Source organism: Lissotriton vulgaris, chromosome 4_1 (assembly GCF_964263255.1).
Source record: "Lissotriton vulgaris chromosome 4_1, aLisVul1.2, whole genome shotgun sequence".
NCBI lineage: Eukaryota > Metazoa > Chordata > Amphibia > Caudata > Salamandridae > Lissotriton > Lissotriton vulgaris.
The window spans coordinates 1,476,840,066-1,476,866,381 of NC_141691.1; the positions used below are offsets into that span (position 1 = coordinate 1,476,840,066).

The 26,316-nt window shown below is 45.9% G+C and overlaps 2 protein-coding genes across 3 annotated transcripts in view; one reads left to right on the forward strand and one right to left on the reverse strand.

Moving 5' to 3' along the window:
* Window positions 1–644: 644 nt before the first annotated feature.
* The window catches only part of UBE2V2 (ubiquitin conjugating enzyme E2 V2), a 184,502-nt gene continuing 158,830 nt past the window's right edge, over window positions 645–26,316 (forward strand). The window contains exon 1 of one of the 2 annotated variants that reach the window (XM_086965732.1): window positions 645–720. In XM_086965732.1, the coding sequence (XP_086821858.1) occupies window positions 705–720 (16 nt within the window). In that variant the 5' untranslated portion in view covers window positions 645–704. Of the gene's footprint in view, window positions 964–26,316 lie in introns of both variants that reach the window. The other variant, XM_086965733.1, reaches the window with a different exon arrangement.
* On the reverse strand, window positions 2,009–12,748 carry LOC147724138 (uncharacterized). Its single transcript, XM_086966606.1, has 2 exons — window positions 10,912–12,748; window positions 2,009–2,046 (listed from the first exon to the last, which is right to left on the reverse strand). The coding sequence occupies exons 1-2, from the start codon at window positions 12,746–12,748 to the stop codon at window positions 2,009–2,011; spliced, it is 1,875 nt and encodes a 624-aa protein (XP_086822732.1).

Here is a 26,316-nt window from a genome sequence, read left to right on the forward strand (position 1 = left end):
TCACCCTTCACCCCCATGGCCTGACAGTCACCCTTGTCCCTCCTTGCATTCACTCCTCACCTCCCTGCCACTCACCCTTGACCCTCCTGGCACTAGCCCGGTTTCCACCAAGAACAAAAAATAACAAGCATTGGCATAGCCAATAGGTCCAGCCTTTGGGACATTATAAGTGTTTAGCCACGTTACAGTTGATGTTGTTGCACCAATGATATTGTGATGCATAACAAAATACTTAGAAGGTTCCAAAAGCGAGACCTATTGGCTATACCAATGCTTGTTTTTAAATATTACTAATAATAAATGTCACTTAATTCAGTGATGCACGTTTAAATGTACTTGATGTACTGATAAATTTCGAAAACTATTTTGTTTTAATTTTAAAGTCTTTATATTTTTTCATTACATTTTTGTTGTGTGATTGACTTCTTTTGATGGCTCTGCTCTTGGAGCTACGTGAACCAGAGAGACCCATGGCACAGCTTTCCCCAAAGCTGTCAGATGAGATCCCAAACCAAAATGTGACAGCACAGGAGAGTCGCCAACTCTGACTGACTGTGACGGCATGGTAGTAAAGGCGGAAATGAGGTTGGTAGGCGGAGCCCTGTACCAGACATCGCTGCCCGCGCTGCGGAGCTGCTGGTTCACGTCGTGTTGACGTCACGTGCGTGCGCTCAATCACCGGCGCGGCTCTTGTTCTGGACAAGATGGCCGTCAGTGCAGGTGGGTGTGGGGTCTCTGCGGGGGAAGGGGTGCAGCGCGTACCTGATGGCTTGTGACAAACATTGTGGGGGATGCTAGGGAAGGGTTCCAATAATTGGTGCACCCGTCTTCCCTGAGGCAGCTTATCTGAGATATCCTTACAGGCCGGTGTGGCGGGACCCTCCCTAGAGAAGGCCCTGTACGTTGGAGAGGGGGTGACGTGCGACAAAGGGGTTGTAATCCGCAGCTGGACGCACATGGCAGGTGCTTGTCATTGTCCCCAAGCCCATTGGCCGTTGTTGCCCTTGCCTTTGAAGTGAACGAATGCAATGACTGTTTCTGATATATATATATATATATTTATACGTGTTTGTATTGTTGTCCAGTGCAAGTGCACAGTGCCTTATTCATGTCCTAACCCTTGTCACAGACCACAGTACCTGTTATCGTGGCAGCTGCAGCCATGGCCACTTTAGCAGTGCTCTATCCGTCGACGGTGTTCTGTCAGTGCACCTTGGTGAGCCTCGTTACAGTCGTAATGCATACTTAAAAGTCTCCTTTTGCTTTCTGGACGCGATTGTGACCCATAGTTGCCTCTCTGTCACAAATCATCCTTGTTGCAGCTCCTTGAACTGGCATAGTTTCACATCTGTGCTGTCACGGCTCACTAACGGTGTCATTTTCCTTTCTGCATCAATTTCGCTGCTGGTTCAAGAAGTACCACGACAGAGTTGGCCCCTGTTACCACATTTTAGTAATGCCATTCATTGTCTATATTGAACCTGCTTTCCAATATTCGTCTTTCCGCGTTTCCGTTCTCTGTTGAAGTGTTTACACTTGGTTATGATTAAATAACTCACGACTACACGGTAGATCCATGGGCAGTGTTCCCTCTTATTCTTTTCCTTTTTTTTAAATAAAAAAAACTGCATGTCACTGTGCGGCAGCATAATATTTGAGAGAGCTCTTTTCTCAGCTATGTGCAGAACCAGACCAGTAGTCGGGAGTGTATTTATAAAAAAGGATATACACCCATCCCCCTATTTTTAACAACATTAAAAGAGTTGGTAGATATGGGTCCTTACCAGTTACGTGGTATAACATGAACCAATTTTTAAAGTACACGTATATTTTTTGTTGCTGACTTTTTGTTCTGGTGTTAGACACGTCCTTTTCATTTTAATCAAAATATGTGCAAGTGTATATATAATTTACAAGGACTTTTAGTCATCCCTCTTCATTCATTGGGGTGTTTTACTACCATTCGCATTTTTTTCTCCACCTCACTAAAGCATACAGCAGGGGGCAATTAGTTCATTGGCTCCTTTCTCTGTGGGTGGCAGCATTCTGCAAGAGCAAAATGTTGCCACACATTCAGAACATAGTCCTCTGCAGTTAGGGCTTGGCACTTGTGTGTATTATTTTTTTTATTTATTTTAAAGGTTTTATATAGCGCTGGCTAGACCCGGAGGAATCAGAGCGCTTTACATGAGCATCAGATCATAGTTACAGGTTACATCGTCTCAAAGGTTACACAGTTTTTAGAGCATGGCAACATAGTTACTTGAGAGGTCAAGATAAACAATAAGCACCAATACGTATGGGGAAAAGCAGGCAGGGGGAAAAGAGCTGGGGAGGTGGACAGGTAATGAAGGCGGGAAAGAGGATCATCCTGTGGCTTTTTATAAAAAATTATTAATGATTTTTTTATGGCATCCTCTTGTGCACACATAGCCAGCCATTTTTAATGGCTGTGTAATAACGTTTTATAAAAAATATGAATAAGCAAGCGTTGTCAATGCCAAACAGTATAAAGCTAACATCAGACCTACTAACTTTGCTAGTGCTTGTTTATTATAAATATCACCCCACTGAGTATTTTGGAAGATAGTACATTACACAGAATAGCAGACAGGAATATTTGTTGACAGTAGGTAGAATTTTACAGAGAGTATTGTTCTCTTTGAAATCTCAGATGAAGCATAAAATGTAAAGCCCATTGGAATACTCGTCTCTGGCCAAATAATGTCATTTAAAGACCACTTTACTATGCACTTTCTGGGCTCTTTGAACAGGATGATTTGGGAAACAATATAATTTTACAGTTGGTTTGAGCATTGTCGCATAGTATGTTTGAAAGGAAAGTAACATTTAGCAGGAAACATTGATCATACATTATTAGTATACAAATTTAGCTTAAAAGAGGGTTTGATTGATATACCCTAGGGTAAAAACTTGAAAAAAACGTGTCAGGTTTTGTATTTAAAACTGCATTTAACTGGCTTTTTGAGGTAGTCCTAAACACATGCGTAGTCAGAAATGTGTGCAGGGTCATGATTTCCTTATTCTCTCAACGGTTAGTGCAGCAAAAAGCTGTCTAAGATTAAGCCTAGATCAGACAATAACCCCCATGCAAGTTGGCAGGGTACTAGGTCAACCTATGGGTGTGTGAGAACAGTGCCCAGGAGTTGTTCTGGGTGGGAGCATTGGTTCATTCTCCATTCTTAGAAACGGAAGTTAGCCCGTTGGCAATCCCATACTGATCTGGAAATGATTTTTAGTACAATAGGTAGGTTTGTGATTTCCTCTTCATGCTGGTGTTTTTCTTCCTTGCCCTCTATCCCACCGAACAGTAGATCCCATTTGGCTGAGCAGGCACAGTCATAGCAACTGGCATGGCGAAGAGGCCCCAGCAACATTTGGAAAGGAGAACCACATCTTTTCCCCACATTCATGTGACCAACCCCACATGATTAACTAACAACAAGGGCGACCCTAGACGAAGAACCAGGGGTAACAACACATGATGGTACATCTAGCCAGCTACATATTCCTGTTTGGACGTACTGGCAGACATTCTTCTTCACCACCTTCTCTCTCTTACCTATGTTCCTGCTCTTTCCCCATCTTGCTCCCTCTCTCACTTTCTCTGTGCAAACCTTTCTAACTTGCATGTTGTATGCGTTTTCACAACCCCTTCTCTAATCTTTTCCCATACTCCATACTGAGAGGTTGGAAATTTAGTCTTGACTAGGGCAGAAGTAAAACTTCTTTCAGGCCAGGGGAAAAAGTGGTTGGAGTGAAAGTGAACCTGTAAATTCTCAACAGGTTTACGCATGAGCTTATCTACACATGCATATTTTGCTCGTGCTAAAATACAGCTCTCAAATATTTTCTAAGAATACGATTTCTTGGCATATTTCTGTAAATGATTGTGAATTCATGAAAGCTGTAAATCTGCACCAATGCAAGGACTCATACCATATCTGCACTTTTGTGATTTTCTGCAAGAGTTGGGCCCCTATTAAGTCTGGTGTTAACCAAGACCTTTTGTTTTTATTAAAATTCCATCTCCACCTATTGGCTGACTTCACTCTGAGTGGCAGAATTCTCCTCTTTCCACAATGAGCATATCAGCACATAAAATACTTTCATTCAGTGCCAGGAGATACTGTAGCAATGTGTGCTTTTTGAGACCAAAAATATTTTTACCTATGTTCGTAATAATGGTGCAGACTCACCAGCAACTCTCAGAACAATAACACTTTACAAAAACCATGTCAAGAGAAAATGTGCATTGAAGAAACCAAAAGGCCTGCCTCCCATGTCAGGCTATTGTCTTTGCCAATTCCGGTTTATTTTCATATTTTGTACGTAATCATGTTGAAACTGGTTACACTGCTTTTCCATTAAGAATATTTTTGGGAAATACTAGCATGCATCAACACATTTTACTAAATGATGCTTGTTACGAAATGGTGCAATTTCACAGTAGTTTAGCAAAATGTTTTTTTATCCTAGTTGCATTTTTTGTGTTAATATTTTATTTTGACCGCAAAGAATCCTCACTCTTGCTTTCAAGCTTCTAATATTTGCATCTAATCAGAGAGCCTTCTGGGAGTATTATACGTAGCCTCATATTGTTAAACGTTGCAAACGTGTACAAATATTTGTACCGAAACCACTGTCAGTAAGTAGTGCAGTCCGAGCTTACAACTTTTTCTTAAGGCTCACCCTAATTATAAAGTCTGTGCATTAATGAACAATAAATACAGATTCAGACAGCATTAACCTATGGAAACAAATATTAACCTATCTGCAGACCGTTTCCTTTCTTGATTCATAATGTGGTACAGTAAACTGACAGCCAAAGGGCCTATTTGTCCAAAGGAAAAAAGAAACATGACAACTTGTTTTCCTTGACCCCATACCATATCTACTGGGTGTTGGGATGTAGACATTTAACACCTCAGATTTATTTATGGATTCTTTGTCTAACAAGCGTATTATTTTTCAGGACAAGACTGCACAAGCTGTGAGTTACACACGATGACCCCTCACAAGTCTGTGAAAACACTAAGAAATCCAGAATACTTCCCCCATTTTCCACATATTTTCACATGTTTACTTGGGCAGCCTCCGGCTCTAAATCTGGTTCTCCATCTTCACACACCAGTCCATGGCCGACCTTTTAGTCCTACAATTTGGGCAGGAGACTGTTCTTCCAACATCAGACGATTTCTCTTTTCACCAGGAGCATGGCCAAGACCACCAGTGTTCGCTCACCCCATTTGCTGCCCACATCCTCCATAATCCCCTAGAGCGCAATCCTGGGGGTCAGCATGAGGGCGGTTGGGGAACGCAGAACAGTTACAGTTCAATGGAGTTGCCAGTATGTTGTCACTACGGGACAGGCCCAGACTACGTATAAGTCAGCATCTATTGTGTTGCACTGGAAACAAGTGGGTGAAGGTATGCTACAAGCTTGCCAGAGACTAAGGAGTATGTACTATGTAAGTAGTTTAATTGGAGCAAACACAGCTGTGATGAGATGGTGAGGGTCTGGGGAGCCATTCAGGCGTCTCTCTAGTCGGCCTCGTTCAATATGACCATCCACTCCTCCTATTTGGGTTTACGGGGTGTAAACTTGTCAGGAGCATTAAGGATTAATGACTTGTAAATCTGGGAGGTTTCCCCCCTACCTCAATGGGCCCATCAGAAATTTGGCTACAAGAGTGTTCAATTCTGGAGGGTTATGCAGGTCTGTGGAATGAGCTGTGCGTATGTGCCGGAGATGCAGGTATTTCCGAAAGTGTGTAGTGGAAAGGGAAAAAATGGACTGTAGAGCCTCAAAATACTTCATGTTGTTTCCTGCCAGATGCCCCTAAGATTGATCCCAATCTCATCCCATTTGGTGAACCATTCCAGTTGTGTGGCGAGTTGGAGCCAAGTGCTCCTCTAGAGAGGTGCGAGCTATGTGGTTTTTTTGTCCCAGCCAATCAGTTGTCACCCGTCTCCAGATCTGAAGGAGCACTCGGGTAAGCGCTGGGAGGGTATGAGTTATGGACCCACCGTATAACAGGTGGAGAATTCTGTCTAGTCCCAGAACCGACGGACAGTTCAGCCTCGTATGCCTAGTCTCCTCAGCCCCTGTTCAGCCAGTCATTGATCACTAATAAATGTGATGCTCAGTAATAGTTGGACATCAGCCAGGCCGAGCCTACCATCCTACATCGACTGGCAACATTTATCTAGAGCAGTCAAACAAAACAGAGCGCCCATGCACACTCAAATGATAAAGATAAACATCGTAGTTGTGGTTAACAGTTTCTATGGAGACGAAGGTTAGTGGCAGAGCATCCATAACAAGTATGTAACACAAGTAGTCCAGCGCAGATGTGATGTCTTTTACTGTTCAGGCACGAGAAGGACCAGCCGACACGTGTTTCGTCGTCTATGGCACAATCTGCCTACGACTCTTCAGGGCTGTACCGAACAGGTACAAAACGAAAGGTCGCCTTATCGGTGATACTTCCGACCCGATAGGGCCCAGGACCGGTGACAAAGGACGTCACGTCTGTGTGTAAAGGCTCTTAAGCAGAATCTGAGTAACAATCTGGATCCAAATATCCAAACAAGGCAAAATTGCAAGGCAATCCGATTTTAACTGGTTACAAATTATTATTTCCGTATGGAAGGAGTTGATAAACTGACCGGTGTGTCTGAAGAAGTATCAGTTGCGAGCTGGATAAGCACATCGCCTCGTCCCATTGCAGCTCGCATAACTAGAGCTCTTACCCATAATTTTAGCGTTACTTTAAGCTGTGCGCCACCTTCCGAAAACCCTTGCTCTGTCCCACATCATTTATCGAGAGCAGTACTAGGAGGGTGCCCAGCCCATAGCAAAGATGGAATTATTCGGTCAGATCTCAAAACTACGAGGAGGGGGCCATCAGAGAAAAACTCTGCTGGGCGCAGAGAAAATGAGGACAGGATCTTCATTATAAAGAGGGTGATTCCGCCGAGGATTTGGAGTAGGAGGGCCAACGGTTACTGAAAGATTCCTTTCATGTGCATTACCCAAGACCTCCAGTTAAGGTTCCATGTCAGGCCTGGTTCCAGACATATATAGACTCCCAGACATTTAAAACTAAGCAGTCTCATTGGGATAGATTCTCACCAGGAGTTTACCTCTGCATCTCCGCAAAGGTAACATTAACATCTTGATTCATAGCGCTCTAGGAAGGACTTTGTGCTCACAGCATATTACTGCAACTCTGCTCTGTTTAATTCTTTTTTAATCGTCCCGTTTTTGCCTATTTTGTTTTGGTTCTTAGTTTACCTTTTTCCCCTGCTTTTACCTGAGGCCATCCGCAGACTTGCACGGCTGTCACGCTTACCCCCACTCTAATTGTGAGAACACCGCGTTATCGCGGGTGTCTTGCCCACTGTCTCGTTTGTGGTGGCCATTTTGGGAGGGGGTACACTGCCGGCGGCGCGGTAAGCGCTCTAGTTTGACGCTGGGCGAGCATAAAGACAGGCTCTTCCCAGGTGAGCGCCCTTAACATCTTGATTCATAGCGCTCTAGGAAGGACTTTGTGCGCACAGCATATTACTGCAACTCTGCTCTGTTTAATTCTTTTTTAATCGTCCCGTTTTTGCCTATTTTGTTTTGGTTCTTAGTTTACCTTTTTCCCCTGCTTTTACCTGAGGCCATCCGCAGACTTGCACGGCTGTCACTCTTACCCCCACCCTAATTGTGAGAACACCGCGTTATCGCGGGTCCCTTGCCCACTGTCTCGTTTGTGGTGGCCATTTTGGGAGCGGGTACACTGCCGGCGGCGTGGTCAGCGCTCTAGTTTATTGACGCTGGGCAAACATAAAGCAAGCCATGCTGACGCGCAGCGTCATCGCCGGAACGTCGCCGGAGTCTCGCCAGAGTTAAGCCAGTCTGTGCCCGTCCGGGCCCAGACGGGCATAGGGCGCATTACTCTGCCCAGCTCGACCGGGCTCACGGATCCTACTCGCAGGTACTCCAGTAACACTTTACTTTCGCTACGCGTTCCTAGAGACCCTAGTTGCGGCTACCAATGGGCAGAAGGTGTCCCCTTTAAGAACTGCCCCTTATGTTGTTCCGGTAGTTCGTCAAAAGATCGCATTCAAATTTCTATGGCTCTGCTTAATTGCAGGTCATTGCCCTGTCACGCCACAGAAATTAATTCGTTGATTCTGGACCACAGCTTAGATGCCTTGCTTCTTACTGAAACTTGGCTGACCCCTTGCTCAGGACCTGATATTGTCCAAGCCCTTCCTCCTGGATATCTTATGTTTCATTTAGATAGGCCGGTCGGGAGAGGGGGAGGAGTGGCTATTTTGTACAGAGATAAATGAAAAATTGTCTAGCAGACGCGACAAAGAATTTTCAATTCTATTAAGGACACGGAGGCGAGGATTATGCTTCTCTTCACTTTACTGACATAAACAGCAGCCAATAAAAACTTTAAACTGGCATGACCCCGGAAGGACAACCCCCTCCAACAGTATGCACCAATCACTATCAAGTCCACTGTATAACTGTCCATGTTTATCAATACGACCTCCTCTTTCTTTGCGACACATCATCAGTCCAACAAGACCGGAGGCCAACGTGGCAACCATCGCATCCATCGTCGAGGAAGGCACCTCCCGCACCACGGCACAGAGTTCCAGAGCATAGACTGTTCACCTCATGTCTGCTTGTGCTGATCTCCTGAAACAAGAACATAAGTCGTAATGGCCATTCCAAACTTGGAAATACAACAAGCCAATAACAATCATTCGGGTGGGTACAATAATTCATAAACCATACAACATTGCATGAAAATACAGATCTGCAAGCCCGGGTGGGATAATCCTCGCCTCCGTGTCCTTAATAGAATTGAAAATTCTTTGTCGCGTCTGCTAGACAATTTTTCATTCTATGTCAGTCCACGGAGGCTCAGATTATGCTAGTTTAAAGTTTATCCACCACCACCGAGGCCACATCCACAATAGGCTTATGATAAAACACTTTAAAGGTGGAATCAGAAGACCAATCTGCCGCAGTCATGATATCTTGAAGCCGAGAGCCGGCACCAAAGGATTTCGAGGCCATAGCCCCTCTCACAGAATGAGCCCCAAATTTAGAGGTATCAATACCCGCCAGGCCCAACAACCAGGTAACCCACCTGGCCAGAGTTGCACTGGTGACTGGGCGGAAAGGTTTCTGTAATGAAATCAACAGTTGACCAAAACCAGTTCTAAATTCCCTAGTACAATCCTCATATACCTTCAAACATTTGACCACACATAATTTACTGTGATGAGGAAATGCAGGATATGCAATACATTTTGTATGCGTTTTTGTACGCCTAGAGATCGTAAAAGAAACTCCCGTGGGAGTGAATACTCTACCTGATAAATCCAAGGCCCGAATATCTGACACTCGCCTGCATGAGACCAGGCAGAGGAGAAGTGTAAGTTTAGCTGAGAGCTGTTTGCGAGACAGACCCTCATTAGCCGGCCAGGCCGCCAAAAAACGTAGGACCACTGACACGTCCCAGAGTTCAGTATACCTGGGTTGAGGGGGCTTCACTAAGCGGACTCCCCTGACCACTCTGCACACCAAAGGGTGTTCCCCAACGGGCTTACCGTCAACATGCGGGTGCCCCGCGGAGATCGCCGATCGGAAGTTATTCACCGTTCGATAAGCCAGACCAGACCGCGCCAGTTCCGATAAGAAATTCGCTATGACAGTAATATCGGATCCCATCGGATCCCCCTGCCGTTCGTTACACCAACCAACCCATCGTCTCCAAGCTGACTCATATCGCTTGTGGGTGGAAGGTGCCCATGCCTGAGATAGGAAAAAGAGAGTGTCCTCTGAAACTCCCGGCATTTGCCAACGTCGCCGGAAAGTCTCCACGCCATGAGGGACAACTGATTCTGAAGGACCAGCGGGTGGGGAAGACCCACCGGGTCTGTGAGAAGATCCGGGAACGTCGAAATTTGCACTGGCGCTGCACAGGTGAGGCTCATTGCCACCGGGAACCACGCTTGTGCTTTCCAGCACGGTGAGACCAAGACCAATTCCGCATTCTGCCTCCGAACCTGAGCCAGAACTCTCGGGATCATGATAAAAGGAGGAAACGCATACAGAATGCCCGTCGTCCACGATTGAAGGAAGGCGTCCGAGCTGATCGCCAAGGGATCCGGGCGCCAGCTGTAAAACTGGGGAAGTTGCCTGTTGAGCCGAGAGGCAAAAAGGTCCACCACACACGGACCCCATTTGTGGTTCAATGCCCCGAAGATTCGAGGGTGCAATCTCCAATCGCTCGCATCTCTCAAGTATCGAGAGTTCCAATCCGCCGTCACATTGGCAGACCCCGGAATATATTCCGCCGTCACCGAAATTTGATGGGCCAGGCAATAATGCCAAAAGTCCTTGGCTATCTCCGCTAGGAGACGCGACCTGGTGCCTCCCAGGCGATTTATGTAGCGTACCGCGGACACATTGTCCATGCGGAGGAGAATACAACACGAAACTCCCTGAGGGGACAGAGTGCGGATCGCAAAAGAACCCGCCAGGAGTTCCAGACAGTTGATGTGGAGACTCAACTCCTCGCGGGACCACCGGCCCCCGGTCTCCACCGAGCCGCAACGGGCTCCCCAGCCCCACCGGCTGGCATCCGACTCTATCACCACTTCCGGGGTGGCCGCGAAAATGGCTCTGCCGTTCCACGCATCCATATGCTCTAACCACCAGTGTATCTCCGTACGTGCCTCCGCAGAAAGAGAAATCTGTTGGGCATAGGTCAGTCCCTTGCGCAAATGCAAGGCCTTCAAACGCTGCAGGGCCCTGTAATGCAAAGGACCCGGAAAGATCGCCTGGATCGAAGAAGCCAGAAGCCCTACCAGGCGTGCCAACGTCCTCAAGGAGATTGTCGGAGAGACAAGCGCTCTCCTCAACTCCTTCCTCACCGCCACCCTCTTCTTGAGGGGCAAGAGTAATTGAGCTTTCACCGAGTCCACCTGGAAACCCAGGAACTCCATCACCTGAGAAGGCTGCAAGATCGACTTCTGTATGTTCAGGAGAAAGCCCAAGTCCTGAAGGAGGTGGATCGTCCACGACAGATGGAGCGACACCACCTCCGGTGACTGACCTAAGATCAAGATGTCGTCGAGGTAAATAATGAGGCGAACACCCCGTTCCCTCAACGTCTGCACGATGGGTTTCATCAGCTTGGTGAAACACCATGGGGCGGACGACAGTCCAAAGGGCATGGCGGAAAATTCGAACCACCGATCGCGCCATTGAAACTGCAGGAACCGCCTGTGTGGAGGATAGATGGCCACTGCTAAATAGGCGTCCTTTAAATCCAGACGCACCATCCAATCCTGTTCCAATAGTATATCTCTCAGGAGGTGTATCCCCTCCATTTTGAAGTGTCGATAAACGACCCAGCCATTGAACTCCTTGAGATTCAACACTAGTCGATACCCTTGGTCCTTCTTCGGGACCACAAAGACGGTGCTGACGAAGCCGAGCTCGTGTGGGGAGGATTCCACAATCGCCCCCTTCTGGATCAAGGAGCATATCTCTGCATCGATGAAACTCTGTTCTGCTTGGGAAAAACACAGTGGACCTGGTCTCCGCCGCTGCATCGGGGAGGCATAAAATTCTATGTGGAAACCCTGTACCGTTTGTAACACCCAAGGGTCGTTCGTGAGTTGGCACCACCTGTGGAGAAAAAGTGACAGCCTGCCCCCCACCATATGTTCTGATGGGCATAGAAGTCGTACCTGAGTAGGAGTAGTCTCCTGAGTTCGCCTGTTGTCCACGATAGTCTCCTCTTTGCCCCTTGCCACGACCTCCTCTATCACGGGAGGGGTAGAAGTTGGGACGTCGATTACCTCTGCCTCTCTGCTCTGCTCCACGAGAGGTCTGTGCATAACCTCGGCCGGACCCTCGACCTCTTGGGCGTCCGGCCCTATCAAAAACACCGCCATGGAGAACCCTCTTGATGTTGGACTGGGCCCTGTCTAATGCGGAGAAGGTGGCAACATATTTGCCCATCTCCCTGACAAATTTGTCTCCGAATAGCATACCATTAGCTAGGACACCAGGTTCGGAAGGGGCCATCTCCGCCAGCTGGGAGTCAAGTCTCATAAGAAAAGAGCGCCTCCGCTCTGTAGACACGGCCACATTTGCATTACCTAAAAAGCACATGGCACGCTGTGGCCATTCCAGAACCTCCGACACATTCAGCGGCACATTCCTATCCTTGGCTATCACCGCCGCGTCCAGAATCTTCGTTAGGGGACCGACGACATCCAACATTTTGTCCTGGACACCTCTCCATGCTCTATCCAGCCCCTTCTTTGGATCCTTCGCAAACTTGCGCATAAACGCCGCCATTGTGGGATCTAAATCCGGTGTGTCAGCCACCTTCCCTGTCAAGGATGGCCTGGGGCATTCGGAGCGCAACGTGGCCCTCACTCCATTATCGAAACCCTGACGCAGGTTGTTGCTCACATATTGTGCCACCTCAGGGCACGGTATCCACTCAGTGGACCGAGGGTGCACAATATTGTTTGGATTAAAAAGAAGATTCCTGGGTACCTGACCATCGTCCGCCTTTTGGGTGTGCTTCACCTTCCTAGATCTCTTTCTGGGGGCCACTGATCCCACCTCCGAATCAGATGAATCCGGCGGAGTCGGGGAAGAATCCCCAGACGTGTCATTCGCCATCGAGCCATGGTCCTTCAGGACATTCCTGGCCATTCGGGCCAACACCTGGGCCGAGGACTGAGAAGAGGTACCGCCCATCCCGGCAGACTTGAACTTTCTCTTTCCATAATTTTTAAGGGGCTTAGCAAAAGGCTTAAGAGCCTGGACTAGTGCAGTCTTCACTGACCCTTGGACGTGGGAATCCAGGGCCTCTACCAAATTCTCCTCCAAAAGCTCTTCTTGTGGCTCATAGTCTACATATTCATCATAATCTGCCCACTGGTTATCCTCCTCGGCGTAGTACGCCATAGCTCTGAAGCAGGGAGGTGTGGAGGAGCTTCAAGGGGGGGGAGTAGCCCAGGGGAGCCTCCAACACACACACAAACCCAAACAATCAAAAGCACTACAGGCAATGAGGCTGAATATTAGGTGGAAGGAGACCCCTATTTTGCACACTGTAAGCTCCCCTCGAGCAGAGCTCTAATGCGGATGCGCTCCGTTAAGCGTTCTACTGAGGCCAGGATTGATGCAGTCTGAAAGCGCGATGCGTGAGGAGCCGGTAAAGTGAAAAACGAAAGTCGGCTCCTCGCGCATGCGCAGTGCGTGTGGGGCCGGGCTCGACTGCCTCCTGCGCGCGAGCGTCTCGCGTCTGCCTCCTCCTGCTCCACCGCCCCCTACCGGTACACTGCCGGTCGCGCTACGCGCGGAAAACAGAAAACGCCCGCGCGGGCCGATAAACAATAAAACTCGAAAAAAAGGCAATAAACACAAAGTCACCAAAACACCTCGACCACGAGCGGAGGTCCGCTCAGCACATATCATCACTGACGCGCGCGCCGTCTACAACCACCGCCCTTACACACATTACTCCCAAGAAAGAAGAAAAATAGAAGGGCACTTAACTCGCTGCTGCAGCAGCAAAGAAAGAGGAGGTCGTATTGATAAACATGGACAGTTATACAGTGGACTTGATAGTGATTGGTGCATACTGTTGGAGGGGGTTGTCCTTCCGGGGTCATGCCAGTTTAAAGTTTTTATTGGCTGCTGTTTATGTCAGTAAAGTGAAGAGAAGCATAATCTGAGCCTCCGTGGACTGACATAGAATTTACGTGTAAAGCCTTAGATAGCGGTATTTATAACTGTGAAGGCTGTCAATTCTCGCTACTTATCTCTCCCACCATTTCTATTGCGGGCCTTCTCGTCTATCGGCCTCCTGCAGGGATAGGGAATTTCACTGATTCTTTTCTTGAGTCAGTTATACAATTTAGCCGCCGCGTCTTCCAACTTTATAGTCCTTGGGGACCTCAACCTGCATTTTGAAGATCCGAGCGATGCAGTGGCGAGAAACCTACGAGGCATGTTGGGAGCTCTTGATCTGCAGCTCGTTAACATCGGAGCTACCCACAACAAGGGTCACCAGTTGGATGTGGCTTTCTCTAATTCAGAGAACCTACAGGCCTTGCCGCCCCTGGTGCTTCCTTGGACAGACCATTGCCTAGTCCCCCTTAGGTGGCAGTTGGAGAAGGGGAGAGATCCTGTACCCAGACGGTATACAGTTGAGCGGCTATGGTCTAGGCTGCCAGTGGACAGCTGGGCGGTTGAGTTGGAGAGAACCTGTCCCCCCCCCCCCTGTCTCTGACCCAATTACAGCTGACCAGCACGTGGAAAATTGGCTGACTAGTTCCCTTGATCTAAAAATACCGAAAAAGAAAAGGCCCACCAGGGAAAGAAGAACTGGTTCCGCTCCCTGGTACACTCTGAACTTAGGTGTCTGAGAACAATCTGTAAAAGATTGGAACGGGCATGGAGGAGAGAGTGGAATGAAGAGAGCCGGCAAGATTATAAGGTAGCCATGAGGAAATACAAAGTCGCTTTGAAGGACGCTAAAATTAGCTACTTCAGTGACAGGATTGATAGGGCGAGTAACTCCTCAGGGGAATCCTTTAAAATCTTTAAGGATCTTCTGAAGGCTCCGGTCCCTCCAGTCGTGCATGGTAACCCTAAGGAAAAATGTGAGGAGTTGGCAGACTTCTTTCACTCTAAAATAGAGAAGATCTTGTCCTCTTTGCCGGTGACGTCACAGAATTTGGAGGTGGGTTTTGGCCCAGTAACATGCCCTTTTGAGCTGTCCTCCTTTGGCCCTTTTACGGAGGAAGAGGTTGTAAAAGTCCTGAAAGTGATAAAGAGTGGGTCGCCTAGTGACCCGGTGCCTATGAAATGGCTCAAACAAGTGGCCAACATTCTTTCCATCCCGCTTACGGACCATATCAATCTTTCCCTCTCTCAGGGTACGGTGCCCCAGAGTTGGAAAAAAGCAGTTGTTAAAGCACTGCTGAAAAAACCGGGCTTTGCCCGGGTTCTCCAAATTTGCAGAAAAATTGGTCAATCGCCAGCTCTCGCACCATCTTGAATTCCATCGTTTGTTGGGAGACTCCCAGACTGGCTTTCGCCCTGGTCAGGGGAAGGACACTGCCTTATTGGCAGTGGTGGAGGAAGCAAGGAGCATTCTTGATTCAGGGGGGTCTGTGGCAGTGATCCTCCTGGACTTGAGTGCTGCCTTCGACACCGTTAGTCATCAGGTGCTCCTCCAACGTCTGTCAGAGGTGGGCATTACGGGAATGGCCCTGAAGTGGCTTGAGTCCTTCCTCTCAGACCGTTTTTATCAAGTCTGGGAAGGGGCAGAGCAGTCGACCTCGTTCCCTCTTCAATGTGGAGTCCCCCAGGGCTCATTTTTGAGCCCTACTTTATTTAATGTTTATATGACTCCACTTGAAAGAGTGGTCTCCCCTTCAGGTCTGAAGATCATCAGCTACGCTGATGATACTCAGCTGGTAGTAGGTTTGACCCAGCTGGCGGAACGACCTGATGTTCTTCACGACTGTCTTGCCAATGTACATCGGTGGATGTCCCACTCTGCTTTGAAGCTCAATGGAGAAAAAACTGAGCTGATGTTGCTTGGCAAATCCAGGCCTTCACTCATAGCTAGTTGTTGGCCCCGGTCCTTGGGCGTTCCACCATCTCCTAAGAAGGAGATCAAGAGCTTAGGAGTATGGTTGAAAGAAGATCTGTCCTTCAGGACACACGCCAGGAAGACAGCGGGGATTTGTTTTGGCCTGCTGCGGTCAGCTCGCAAGGTGTTACCGTTGCTCCCTGATTCATCAAGGAAACTTCTGATCCGTGGTCTTATTTTGTCTAGACTCGATTATGGGAACGTGTTGTTCCTCGGTGCCCCGGAGTCGACTTTTAAGACCCTCCAACAGGTTCAGAATGCAGCCGCTAGACTGCTGATGATGGTCCCTAGGAGACAATCAGCTGCTCCGGCCCTGAAAACTCTTCACTGGCTCCCTGTTAAGGAGCGGGTGAAATTCAAATCCTTATGCACTGCACACAAAATCCTGCATGGGAGGGGCCCCTCCATTTTGATTAATATGGAACGTCCATATAAGTCCACACGGGCTCTTCGCTCTGACCAAAAACACCTGCTTCAGTCAGCCAGAGTTAAAAGAGCTCGTTCGGGTGGCCGGCGTTTCTCGGTGCAAGTGGCAGCACTGTGGAACTCCCCTGCCCCTTAAGATACGCTCAGAGCCTAACATCCTGCACTTTAGGAAACTCCTCAAGACCCATCTGTTTCCGGTGTAGTGGCTGAGTTGGAGTCTTTTTCCTTCGCTGTGTCCAGCGCCAGGATGCCCCTGGGTAACTGAGCGCGTTATAAATTTCACAATAATAATAATAATAATAATAATAAAGGTGAATCAATAAAGACTTAGACCAGTTGGTCCGGACCCCCCGAGGCTTACCTATATTCCTTGTATAGGGAAACCTCGGGTGTCTTGGAATGTGGAGTGCGCGGCCCAGAGTCCCAGGGACAGATGAGGCACAATAGAACATCTTCTGCATATAAGGCTATTCTATCTTTCCCTCCACCAGCCCAATGCAATCCCAGAATTTGGCATCACATCTAACTATTCTGGCCATGGGCTTAATCATCAGGGCGAAAAGAAGGGGAGGCAGCAGTCATCCTGGCTTTGTTCTCTCCGGAAAAGAAAGTGGCCTTGATAGTGCTCCGTTATTTAAGAATTCTATTTAAAGAACGGGTTAAAAATGAATCTAAAAATTTTAATTCAAAAGCAGGCTGGTGCAGTTACAATAGGCAAAAATGTATAGTGTTCACATAACTCTTAAAACTTTCCTGCTTCCTGTCTCTACCTATCTTTCTTTCTCTTCTTTTTGGGATCGCCATATCGCTCTTCATTCGTTTTGCGTTCACTTTCCTCAATTTCCTATCTTACCCTTTGGCTCAACATTCTGGCTGGCTCACTTTTTCTCCCTTATTGTTTGCATTTCACTCTTCAGTTGTCTATATCTCTATCCTAATTTTAGTTTTGTCTTCCTGTCTGGCTTTTCCCTTTCCTATAAAGTATTCACTATTTAGACTATCTACTATTTGAGCCAGCTTTGCAGAAAAGGGACATAAACCCAGTGCAAAGTGTTGGACTTTGTTTGTATCACAAAAGTGATGGAGCCTTCACGTAAAGTGTAGTGTTGGGATTTATGTTGCATCTTCTTTGGAAACTTGCTTAATGTAACGCAAAGTGGAGCTGTGCATTACCTTTCTTTAAAGTTGCCTTTCATGGCTGGTACATTGCTTTCCCATGCAGCAACCCACGTTTTTTCCTGTAAATTACTGTCTGGTAATGTATGTCGATTTGGATTTGCACCAGAGCATTATGCCTCCTCGAGGCTGGCGTAACTGTGGAGCAACCTTAAGAAGTCTCCACATTTTTCCAACTTTGCATGGGTGGTGCATTGTACACCGCACTAGAAAGTGGGACGTGTAGTAAGGCACAGTTTTTGAACTAAGTTTTCACTTCCAGTCCAAAACCCAGCTAGACTTGACAGAATGCATCAACCCTTGCACTTTGGTGCAAGGGTGTGTGAGTTTGCGCAAAATGCACCAGCATTGGCTAAGAAAAAAAGCGTTACATATCTTAGTAGATATGGTGCTGTTTTTCTCTTATCCTTTGATGCAACACAGAAATAAACTTTGGTTGTTGCACTGCATTGGTCCCAAACTTTGTAAATCTGCCCATTTGGGTTCATCTCCATCTCAGGCCTTGCCATTTTGTATAGAGTGCCAGGGGTGAAATGCATGTGTGCAGTCATTACAGCAGGTGGATCCTTAATGTTGTGAGATCCTGCTTTCTTTTTTTACTACTGCCTCGTTTCCTACTGCCTTCAAAATGTATGTGTGTGTGTATGTATGTATTTATGTGTATGTCTGTGTGTGTGTATATATCTATCTATCTATCTATCTATCTAGCAGCCCGTCCCGACGTTGTCCGGGTATGAATTGCTGCCGGCCAGTAGTATATTGTTTTGTAGGATTTCGTTTTGATAACATTTCTTTCTTATCTGTGACAGGCCTGTGAAACGCTCCGATTCACAGTGCACTGCTGATGCACTTAAGAGTGCGCGTTCAGTAGTGTGTGAACTCGAGTTTCCCTACTATTTTTTTTTTTTCCATGCAATATTATATAGCGCTAACTCGACAACATGGCATGAGCACAATTTACATTACAGAAGAACACATTCATTTGTGGTAGGCACAGGGAGACAAAGCGATTTGCCTGGAATCACAGGATGTTGAGCTGATGCTGAGATTCGAACGTAGCTCCCCAGCTCTGAAGTTCGCAATTCTAGAACTTGTGGCGGGAGGTGTGTCTAAAAGTGTATGTCGGTGCTGGCCATCAATGAGAGAGACCTGTGCATTTTTCAAATGGGTGGTGAAAAAAAATGAGTATGTTGCTGGAGATGTGGGCCGCCGTGCCATCAATGTACTTACCAGGGAAGGGTAAACACCTATTATTCCGCAACTTTCTTTCCGCATACCATCACTCCGCATACTTTCATTACGAAAGTACCATGACTCCGCAATGCCATTATAACGCATGGCATTACATTTTTATATGATTTTACCTCGCATACATTTACAACGAAATTCGTTGTAAATGCATGAATGGTAAAAGCATTTTTTAAAAAAGATGTTTGGATAAGGTAAGTATGGGTATAGGGGTATATGTTTTGGGGTACTGAGGTATATGTTTTGGGGTGTTTGGGTATTTTAAGGGTTCAGATATAGTTTTGGGTTATGGGGTACAGGGGTAGTTTTAGGGTTTAGGGATAGGTATGGGTTTTGGGGTATAGGGGTATTTTAAGGGTTCAGGGCTAGTTTTGGGGTATAGGGGTATTTTAAGGGTTCAGGGCTAGGTTTGGGGGTTCAGGGGTATTTTTAGGGTTCAGGGCTAGGTTTGGGGTACAGGAAAATTTTAGGGTTCAGGGGTAGGTTTGGGTTTTGGGGTCCAGGGTTATTTGTAGGGTTCAGGGGTAGGTTTGGGTTTTGGGGTACAGTGGTGTTTTTAGGGTTCAGGGGTAAGTTTGGGTTTTGGGGTACAGGGGTATTTTAAGGGTTCAGGGCTAGGTTTGGGTGTGTTTTAGGGTTCAGGGGTAGGTTTGAGTTTTGGGCTACAGTGGTATTTTTAGGGTTCAGGGATAGGTTTGGGTTTTGGAGTACAGGGGTAGGTTTGGGTTTTGGGGTACAGTGGTATTTTTAGGGTTCAGGCTAGGTTTGGGTTTTGGGGTAAAGGGGTATTTTTAGGGTTTAGGGATAGGTTTGGGTTTTGGGGTACAGGGTATATTTATAGGGTTAAGATCGGTTAGTGTTTAGGGGGGTTGGGGTATTTTAAGGAGTAAGGGTGGGTTATGATTATGGGGTGCAGGGGTATTTAAAGGGAGCAGGGTGCGATTAGCACACAATATGAGACATGGCATGAAGGGTGGAACGTACCACACGCCCCCAGCGTTTGTCACGCCCACAGCACAACGCAGACACGCCCACAAGGGACTACTTTGCTGGCACGGTTCTTTTACCTTTTAAATGTATATGGTGGGCGTCTGCATAGCCTATGTCCTTCTGCTGCAACTGCCCTTTCCAACGCTGTATTGGGTTTTGTGATTGGTGCTGTGGTTCCTGAGATTACCCGCCTCAAAGGTTTGGGCTCTCTCTTTATTATATTAGTACGGATAGATATATATTTTCAGCTGCACATATTGCTGACAAACATGTAAAGCAGAAGTAGTCTGACCCAGGCAGCAGCACAGATTTAATCTGCAAAGACATCCATAGACACCTAAATGCCAAAGAAGCTGACGCACGTCATTTATTTTATTTCTGTCATTCATAAAGTGCCACCTAGCTCAAAGACAACGGGTGCTATTCAGTCAGTTGGAGAAATAATAAAAAAAAAAATAAGAGAAAAACACACAAAATAAAAATCCAAGGGTAATGCCAACAATTGAAGACTCATTCTCGCTTCCCCTTTTGTCTGCACGTGATGTTTTCCAATTGATTTGTGCTATTTTAAGTTGGATAGAAATCTCACCTTCACCACATTCACATTCAAATAATGCTCTGAGTGTGTATCCAGGTGAGAGCAGGTAAAAGGCAGTGTACAGTTTCTGAATGAAAAAGCTGCATTTGATATTCATCACCGGTAGTGTCAATGGTGGCAAGTTGTTATCCACCTCATAAAAACTATGTGGAACATGCACATATTACTGCTATATCACAAATTAAGCACTGGGTGCAATCAACACACAGTAGCCAATTCCCCGACCTCTTTTGATGTGGCTAGGTGGAAAACATCTCCTGTCCCTCAAAACACCACTGTCTCTTCAGCATATTTTGAGAAGGTGTAAAATTATTTTATTTAAAAACATAAAAAGTATGCAGAAGAAGAATATGCTTTTTGAAAGACAAACCGCCCAAAAATGCATCTTTTTTTTCTTTTTCGAAAGAAACTGCTTTCTGGTCAAACTCTTTCTTTCCAAAGCAGCCAGGAACACATACTGTTAATTTTAGAAATTAAAACCGATTTTACCTTGCTAGGCTTTTGAAACTAGCTATGCTACCTTCTGTTCCTGTACTTTATTTCAGTCCTTCTTTTATCACAGTTGAAATATGCGTAAGCTGAGGAAAGATTTACAAGTTTGAACAAACAAAAGCAATTTTAATTTTGTAGATGAGGTGCGCACTCTACAAATTTCTCTGAGCGGCATCAAGAGGAAAGATGGGTGGCAGCCCAAGCATGCAGTCTACAGGGAACTGTGCTCATGGTACCCTCAGTTGTGCCTGCTCACATTCAATATTTGACTATGTAGTTGGACTTGGCAATCGGATCAGTAGGATCAGGCAAGGCTCAATGAAGAAAATGGCAACACAAATAAGCACACAAACCTAGCACTAAGTAGTGAAACAAGTGTTTCCTAGCTCTGTATAGATGTAATAAAAACGTACAGGTACGTAAACATATTAACGTGGTGGTTAGTCACAGTTTGAGAATGACTTGTAGCTTAATGGCGAAGAATTGTAACACTGACGGATGGTAAGAACCGTCAAGGCTTTGGGACATATGGTACATGAAAACCAAACGCCTGTAGATCCCCTTTCACTTTCACTCAGTGGATTTAAGAACACAAGGCGTATCGGAATACCATTCAGTTCTTACTTGTGGCCGTGTTCTACTGCGGTTTGGATCTTTAGAAAACGTAGTTATGCATTTGAGCGCAAAGCTATATTGGCTGTCAAATTATAAGTAGGCTGTAATTTGTTCCTTTTGTTTGACCAGGAGCACAAACCTTTTATCACAACCCTTTTATCTGATTATCTGAACATCAACTGTAGAGTAACTTAGAATCTGATCATCTCAAGGCTAGACTCTGGCAATGCGTTGTATGCTCCAATTTCTTCAGCTACTGGAAAAACCAACAGGTTCCCACGAGAAAGTTGTCAAAAGCTATTTTCTGTAGAATGAGAGGTGAGCATATTCGGTCAGTCCCAAGAAGGTTGTATTTGGCAGGCTGGAGTGAATTTAAATTTCTGTCTGTATTACTTTGTCTGCCTTCACAGGGGACTTAGATTTTCATCCCCAGGTCAATTGCTGCCGCCCTCTCAGAGCACTTTGGTCTCCAAAACTGTAAACTTGTTGATCACCCTTTGGTTAAAGAAAATGCTTTAAGGCATGTTGCTTTTGCAGGTCTTCTGTTTTGCTGAGCCATCCAGAAACATTTTGAAGAAAAGTAGTAGTGCAACATCCATCTCCTCTGGGGTGAAAATCTATAGCATGAACCTCTGTGAGCAAATGTGTTTTTTCTTCCTTGTTTCCCAAGTTAGTTTTCCTGCCCTTTGGAAGGACTCATTCTCTGTGGACTCATCAGTACCGGTGCAGTAGAGAACCTTTGGCCTTATGGCATTTTTTATTGTACTTATTGGTAGCGTTTCCCATTGCAGTGTGCTATATTGGGCAAAGTATAATGTTATTATTACAAAATACTGCATCCCTATATAGATTCTTGGATCTATAGGTGCGTTGCTGCTAGTGAGACTGGATGGCTATTACAAACCTTGCCACATAATTCAGAGTGTTAAATCAATTAAGCCACGTGTGAGATTAACAGCCCGATCTTTTCTTGTGAGTCCACTTCATTCTTAAAGTAAAGAGTTTACAGCGATAGCAATATCTGAAAACCTTCTAGAGCAGCAACCATATCTGTAAAGAGAACTATTTAAGAGGAATGAAAATCTATCATGAACCACTAATATTATTAGTGTTGTAATAGTGACGACATCAGGTAGAATTCTTAGTACAGATTCTGCATCATCAAATACCTTTATCTTGTATTTTTGGCACCGTTCGATTGTTACTAAAGGATAGGTGCAAAAAGGTTATATATATATATATATATATATATATATATATAGGTCTCCAGTTTAGACCATAGTCTCCATTTCCACCTTGTTAAAGGCTACCCTGAATACCACAAAGCTGTAGTATAAGGCAGATTTGCTAGTTCTATTGGACGTAAGAGTAAAGTGACACTGGGAAATGCAATGAGCAGCAAACAAGTGTCCTGGTCTGGAACCTTCTTGATCGTTAGGTATAAGATTGTGTTCATTGACTTGTATTTAAAATCTCTAAAATAATTTTTGGCAATTTTTAACAGAAAAAAAATCCAATAAGGAGATCAAGTGATAAGCCGATTACTTGCTTCCTGTGCTCTTTTTTGGTCTAAACCTACCAGACAGCACAGCTACCTTCTTTGCTCAAGGCAACTTGGGGACATTCAGGTAGATTCCCTTCTGAATGTATTCCTTCCACTGCTTACCATTGGTTTTATGGTTTGTAACTCATTTTCTAGCTTTCTATCTGCTGGCTTTTTGTTTTAACCTGTCCAGCCTTTTCACACTACCTCTCCTTGTATTAGTCCACAAGTGCCCCATTTTGTGAACATTCCTGTAAATCTTGTTCTTATCGTGTCATATTTGCTGTTTATTCAAAGACAGGTCAAATGTCGGGCTCTGTCTTCTGAGGGTTTCTCGGTGTTTCATTTCTTTCTGTGACTTAAAAGTGAGAGGATTTATGGGACAATGTTGCTGGATACTGGGAATAGGAAAGGGCGTTTTTTTCTAGTGCACAGCTTTCAAATCTTTCAGAATATATTCTAAATAGTAAAGCACAAATGAACCAATTTTTTTGTTAATTCTGAAGTATTGGAAATAAATACTTTAACATGATCAAAACAAGTCAACACTCTAGGTGATTCAATTTCCACACATTGTTTGTGCTCTGTATAGTTTTATTGGTGAAACTGTATGTGTACATGTAATGGTCATTTCAATTGAAAATGTGGTGTTTGTAATAAGTGTGCTACATCACCATGCATACCCCACCTCACTCTACTCTGCACCGCTCCACTCTACTTTGCACCACTTCACTCTATGCCACTGCTCTGTGCCACGTCACTCCATGCCACTCTACTCTTCGCCACTGCACTCCTCACTTCTGCCCTCCACACCACGCCACTCTGCAACACTGACCCATGTCTATCCATGCCAATACACTACGCCAATGCACTCTACTCTGTACCACTCCATGCCCCTGCACTCTATGCCAATCCATTGTATGCCACTCTGATCTAACCTGCATTACTGCGCTGATACTGTACTCTACACCACTTTACTCTATGCCATTACATTCTGCGCCAATCTACTCTGTGCCAATGCACTTTATCATGCATCACTCCACGCCAATCCAGTGTATGCCACCATAATCTAATCTGCTTCACTGTACTCTGCCACTGCCCTCTAAACCACTTTATTCTAAGCCATTACATTCTATGCCAGTGTTCTGTATCTTGCATCACTCCACTGCACTTCACTTTACTCTGAAACAATCTACTCTGTGCTGCTGCACTCCACGCCACTGCACTCAACTGTACTCAGCACCACTCTGTGCCACTGCACCTGGTGCCACTATGCGCCACTGCACTCTACTATGCACCACTCTAATCCACACCAGTGCATTCTTTGATGCTGCTAACCTCTATGCTGCTGCGCCATGCAGCACTATGCCAGTGCACTCTAGCCTGCACCACTTTACACCACTGCACTCGACGCCACTGTATTATGCGCCACACCACTCCACTCTTCACCACTCCCCTCTCCACTCGACTATGCAACAATCTAATCTACAATTCTATGCAGCTGCACTGTATGCCACAGCACACTACGCCACTATACTTTGCAACACTATGCCAGACCACACCATACCACGCCACTCTGAGTCACTGCACCCTACTCTACAACACTGCACTCTATGCCACTGCACTCTCCAGCACTTCAATCTATGCCACTGCACTCTACTGCACTAAACTCTTCTCTGCACCATTTGGGGCCACTCTCCTCTGCACCACTCAATGCTGCTGCACTCTACTATGCTAAACTCTAATCTGGGCCACTGCATTCTACAATGCTGTATTGTATGCTGCTGCACTCTACGCCAATATGCTCTGCAGCACTCTACTTCAATGCACTCAGTACTAGTTGACTCTATTCTATGCCACTCCACAATATGTGACTCCATTCTGCCACTTCAATACACAAAACTCTGTGCCACTCCGTTCTACAACACTCTACTCTTCATCATTCCACTCTGACACTCCACTCTCCTCTACGCCACTAACTTTTAGCAATGCTGAACAGCAACCACTCTGATCTACAACATGGCGAAAACACTCTGGCAAAGCCAATAACTCTTGCATAGCAGAGACCTATTTTCTTTACAGGCCTCAAAATCATAAATATTTTACCAGACCTGCAGGTCTAGTGACTCAATATACTCGACCAAATTGTAATGCTCTTGACCCAGTAACTGGTTTCAGATTGTTATTTATTTTATTTTAAAGGTTTTATATAGCGCTGGCTAGACCCGGAGGTATCAGAGCGCTTTACATGAGTATCAGATCATAGTTACAGGTTACATTGTTACAAAGGTTACACAGTTATTAGATCATGGCAACATAGTTACTTTTAAGGTCGAGATAAACAATAAGCACAAATATGTAAGGGGAAAGTTTCAGGGGAGGGGGTAGGAGCTGAGGAAGTAGACAGGTAATGAAGATGGGAAAAAGGAGGGGAGGGTTAAGGACACCGCATGCAAAGAGGAGAGGAAGGGCGACGGGGACACAAACCAGTAGACGAGTCAAAGCAACGTCCAAAGTCCAGTAAGCTGTGATCCCAGGGGAAGTGGTATCACTTACCTATCTCTGTTGCAGGAGGCTCCCTTTACACAGTGGACTCTCAGAGGGGTCTCAGAGACTCCAAGGCCTACATACTGGATCCTTCCCCAAAAAGGGGAGAGGGAGTGCTTTGGCAAGGGGTGCCATACCATACCTCAGCTGTGAGTGGCTACCTTGGCGCATTGGACTCGCTCAGCGGTTCGCTGAGACTCGAGTATAAATATTGGATCTTTTCCCAACAAGCGGAGAAGGAGTGCTTAGTCGAAGGGCACAAAGGGCTAGGCAGACTAGCAGGCAAGGTGAGAGATTCAGGGGAGAGGGGATAGGAGCTAGGGAAAGAGCCAAAGAGAGAAAGAGTACTAAATGGTAACATGTTTAATTAATGAGTCATTATATAGCGCTGGCTAGACTCCAAGGAATCAGAGTGCTTTACATGAGGAACAATAATGTTGTATTTTACATCAGTTAAAAGTTACATAAGTATCAAGAAAAACATTTAGAGAAAATAGGTGACAAGGTGACTGGAACAAAGAAGAGTAAGGGGATAGGGTAAAGGGGTAGGAGGAAGATAGGACATAGAGACGAGGAGAAAATCTGCCCAAGGTCAGGCTGGGTAGGAGACGGGGGGGGGGGGAGGAGGGAGTCCACAACCCAACTCCTCTTTAGCTATATGGTAGCTCCACCAGGCATCAGCCAAATTGCTTGGTCTCCACAGTCTGGGGGAAGTTCCGCAGTTTCCAAGGTTAGGAGATAGATTCAAGGTCTGGTCAATGTCCAATTGTCCCAGGGAAGTGTAACAACGTGGAGGGGACCACTATGGAAGCCATCTTGGTTCAGGCAGGGGACTGTACTGTACACAGGTGGCCATCCTAAGGTCAGGCATCTGGCAGTTAGTCTCAATATCCAGGACAGCGGCCGCCTGAGAATAACAAATCCAGCGTGGGAACAGGCCTCCC

Excerpts from the sequence above, each read along its gene's own strand:
- LOC147724138 (XM_086966606.1), bottom strand. The coding sequence starts at position 12,748 with ATGGCGAATGACACGTCTGGGGATTCTTCCCCGACTCCGCCGGATTCA. Across the intron at positions 2,047-10,911 it reads TGAGGACGTTGGCACGCCTG|AATGCTGCCACCCACAGAGA; the intron begins GTAGGGCTTCTG and ends TTGCTCTTGCAG.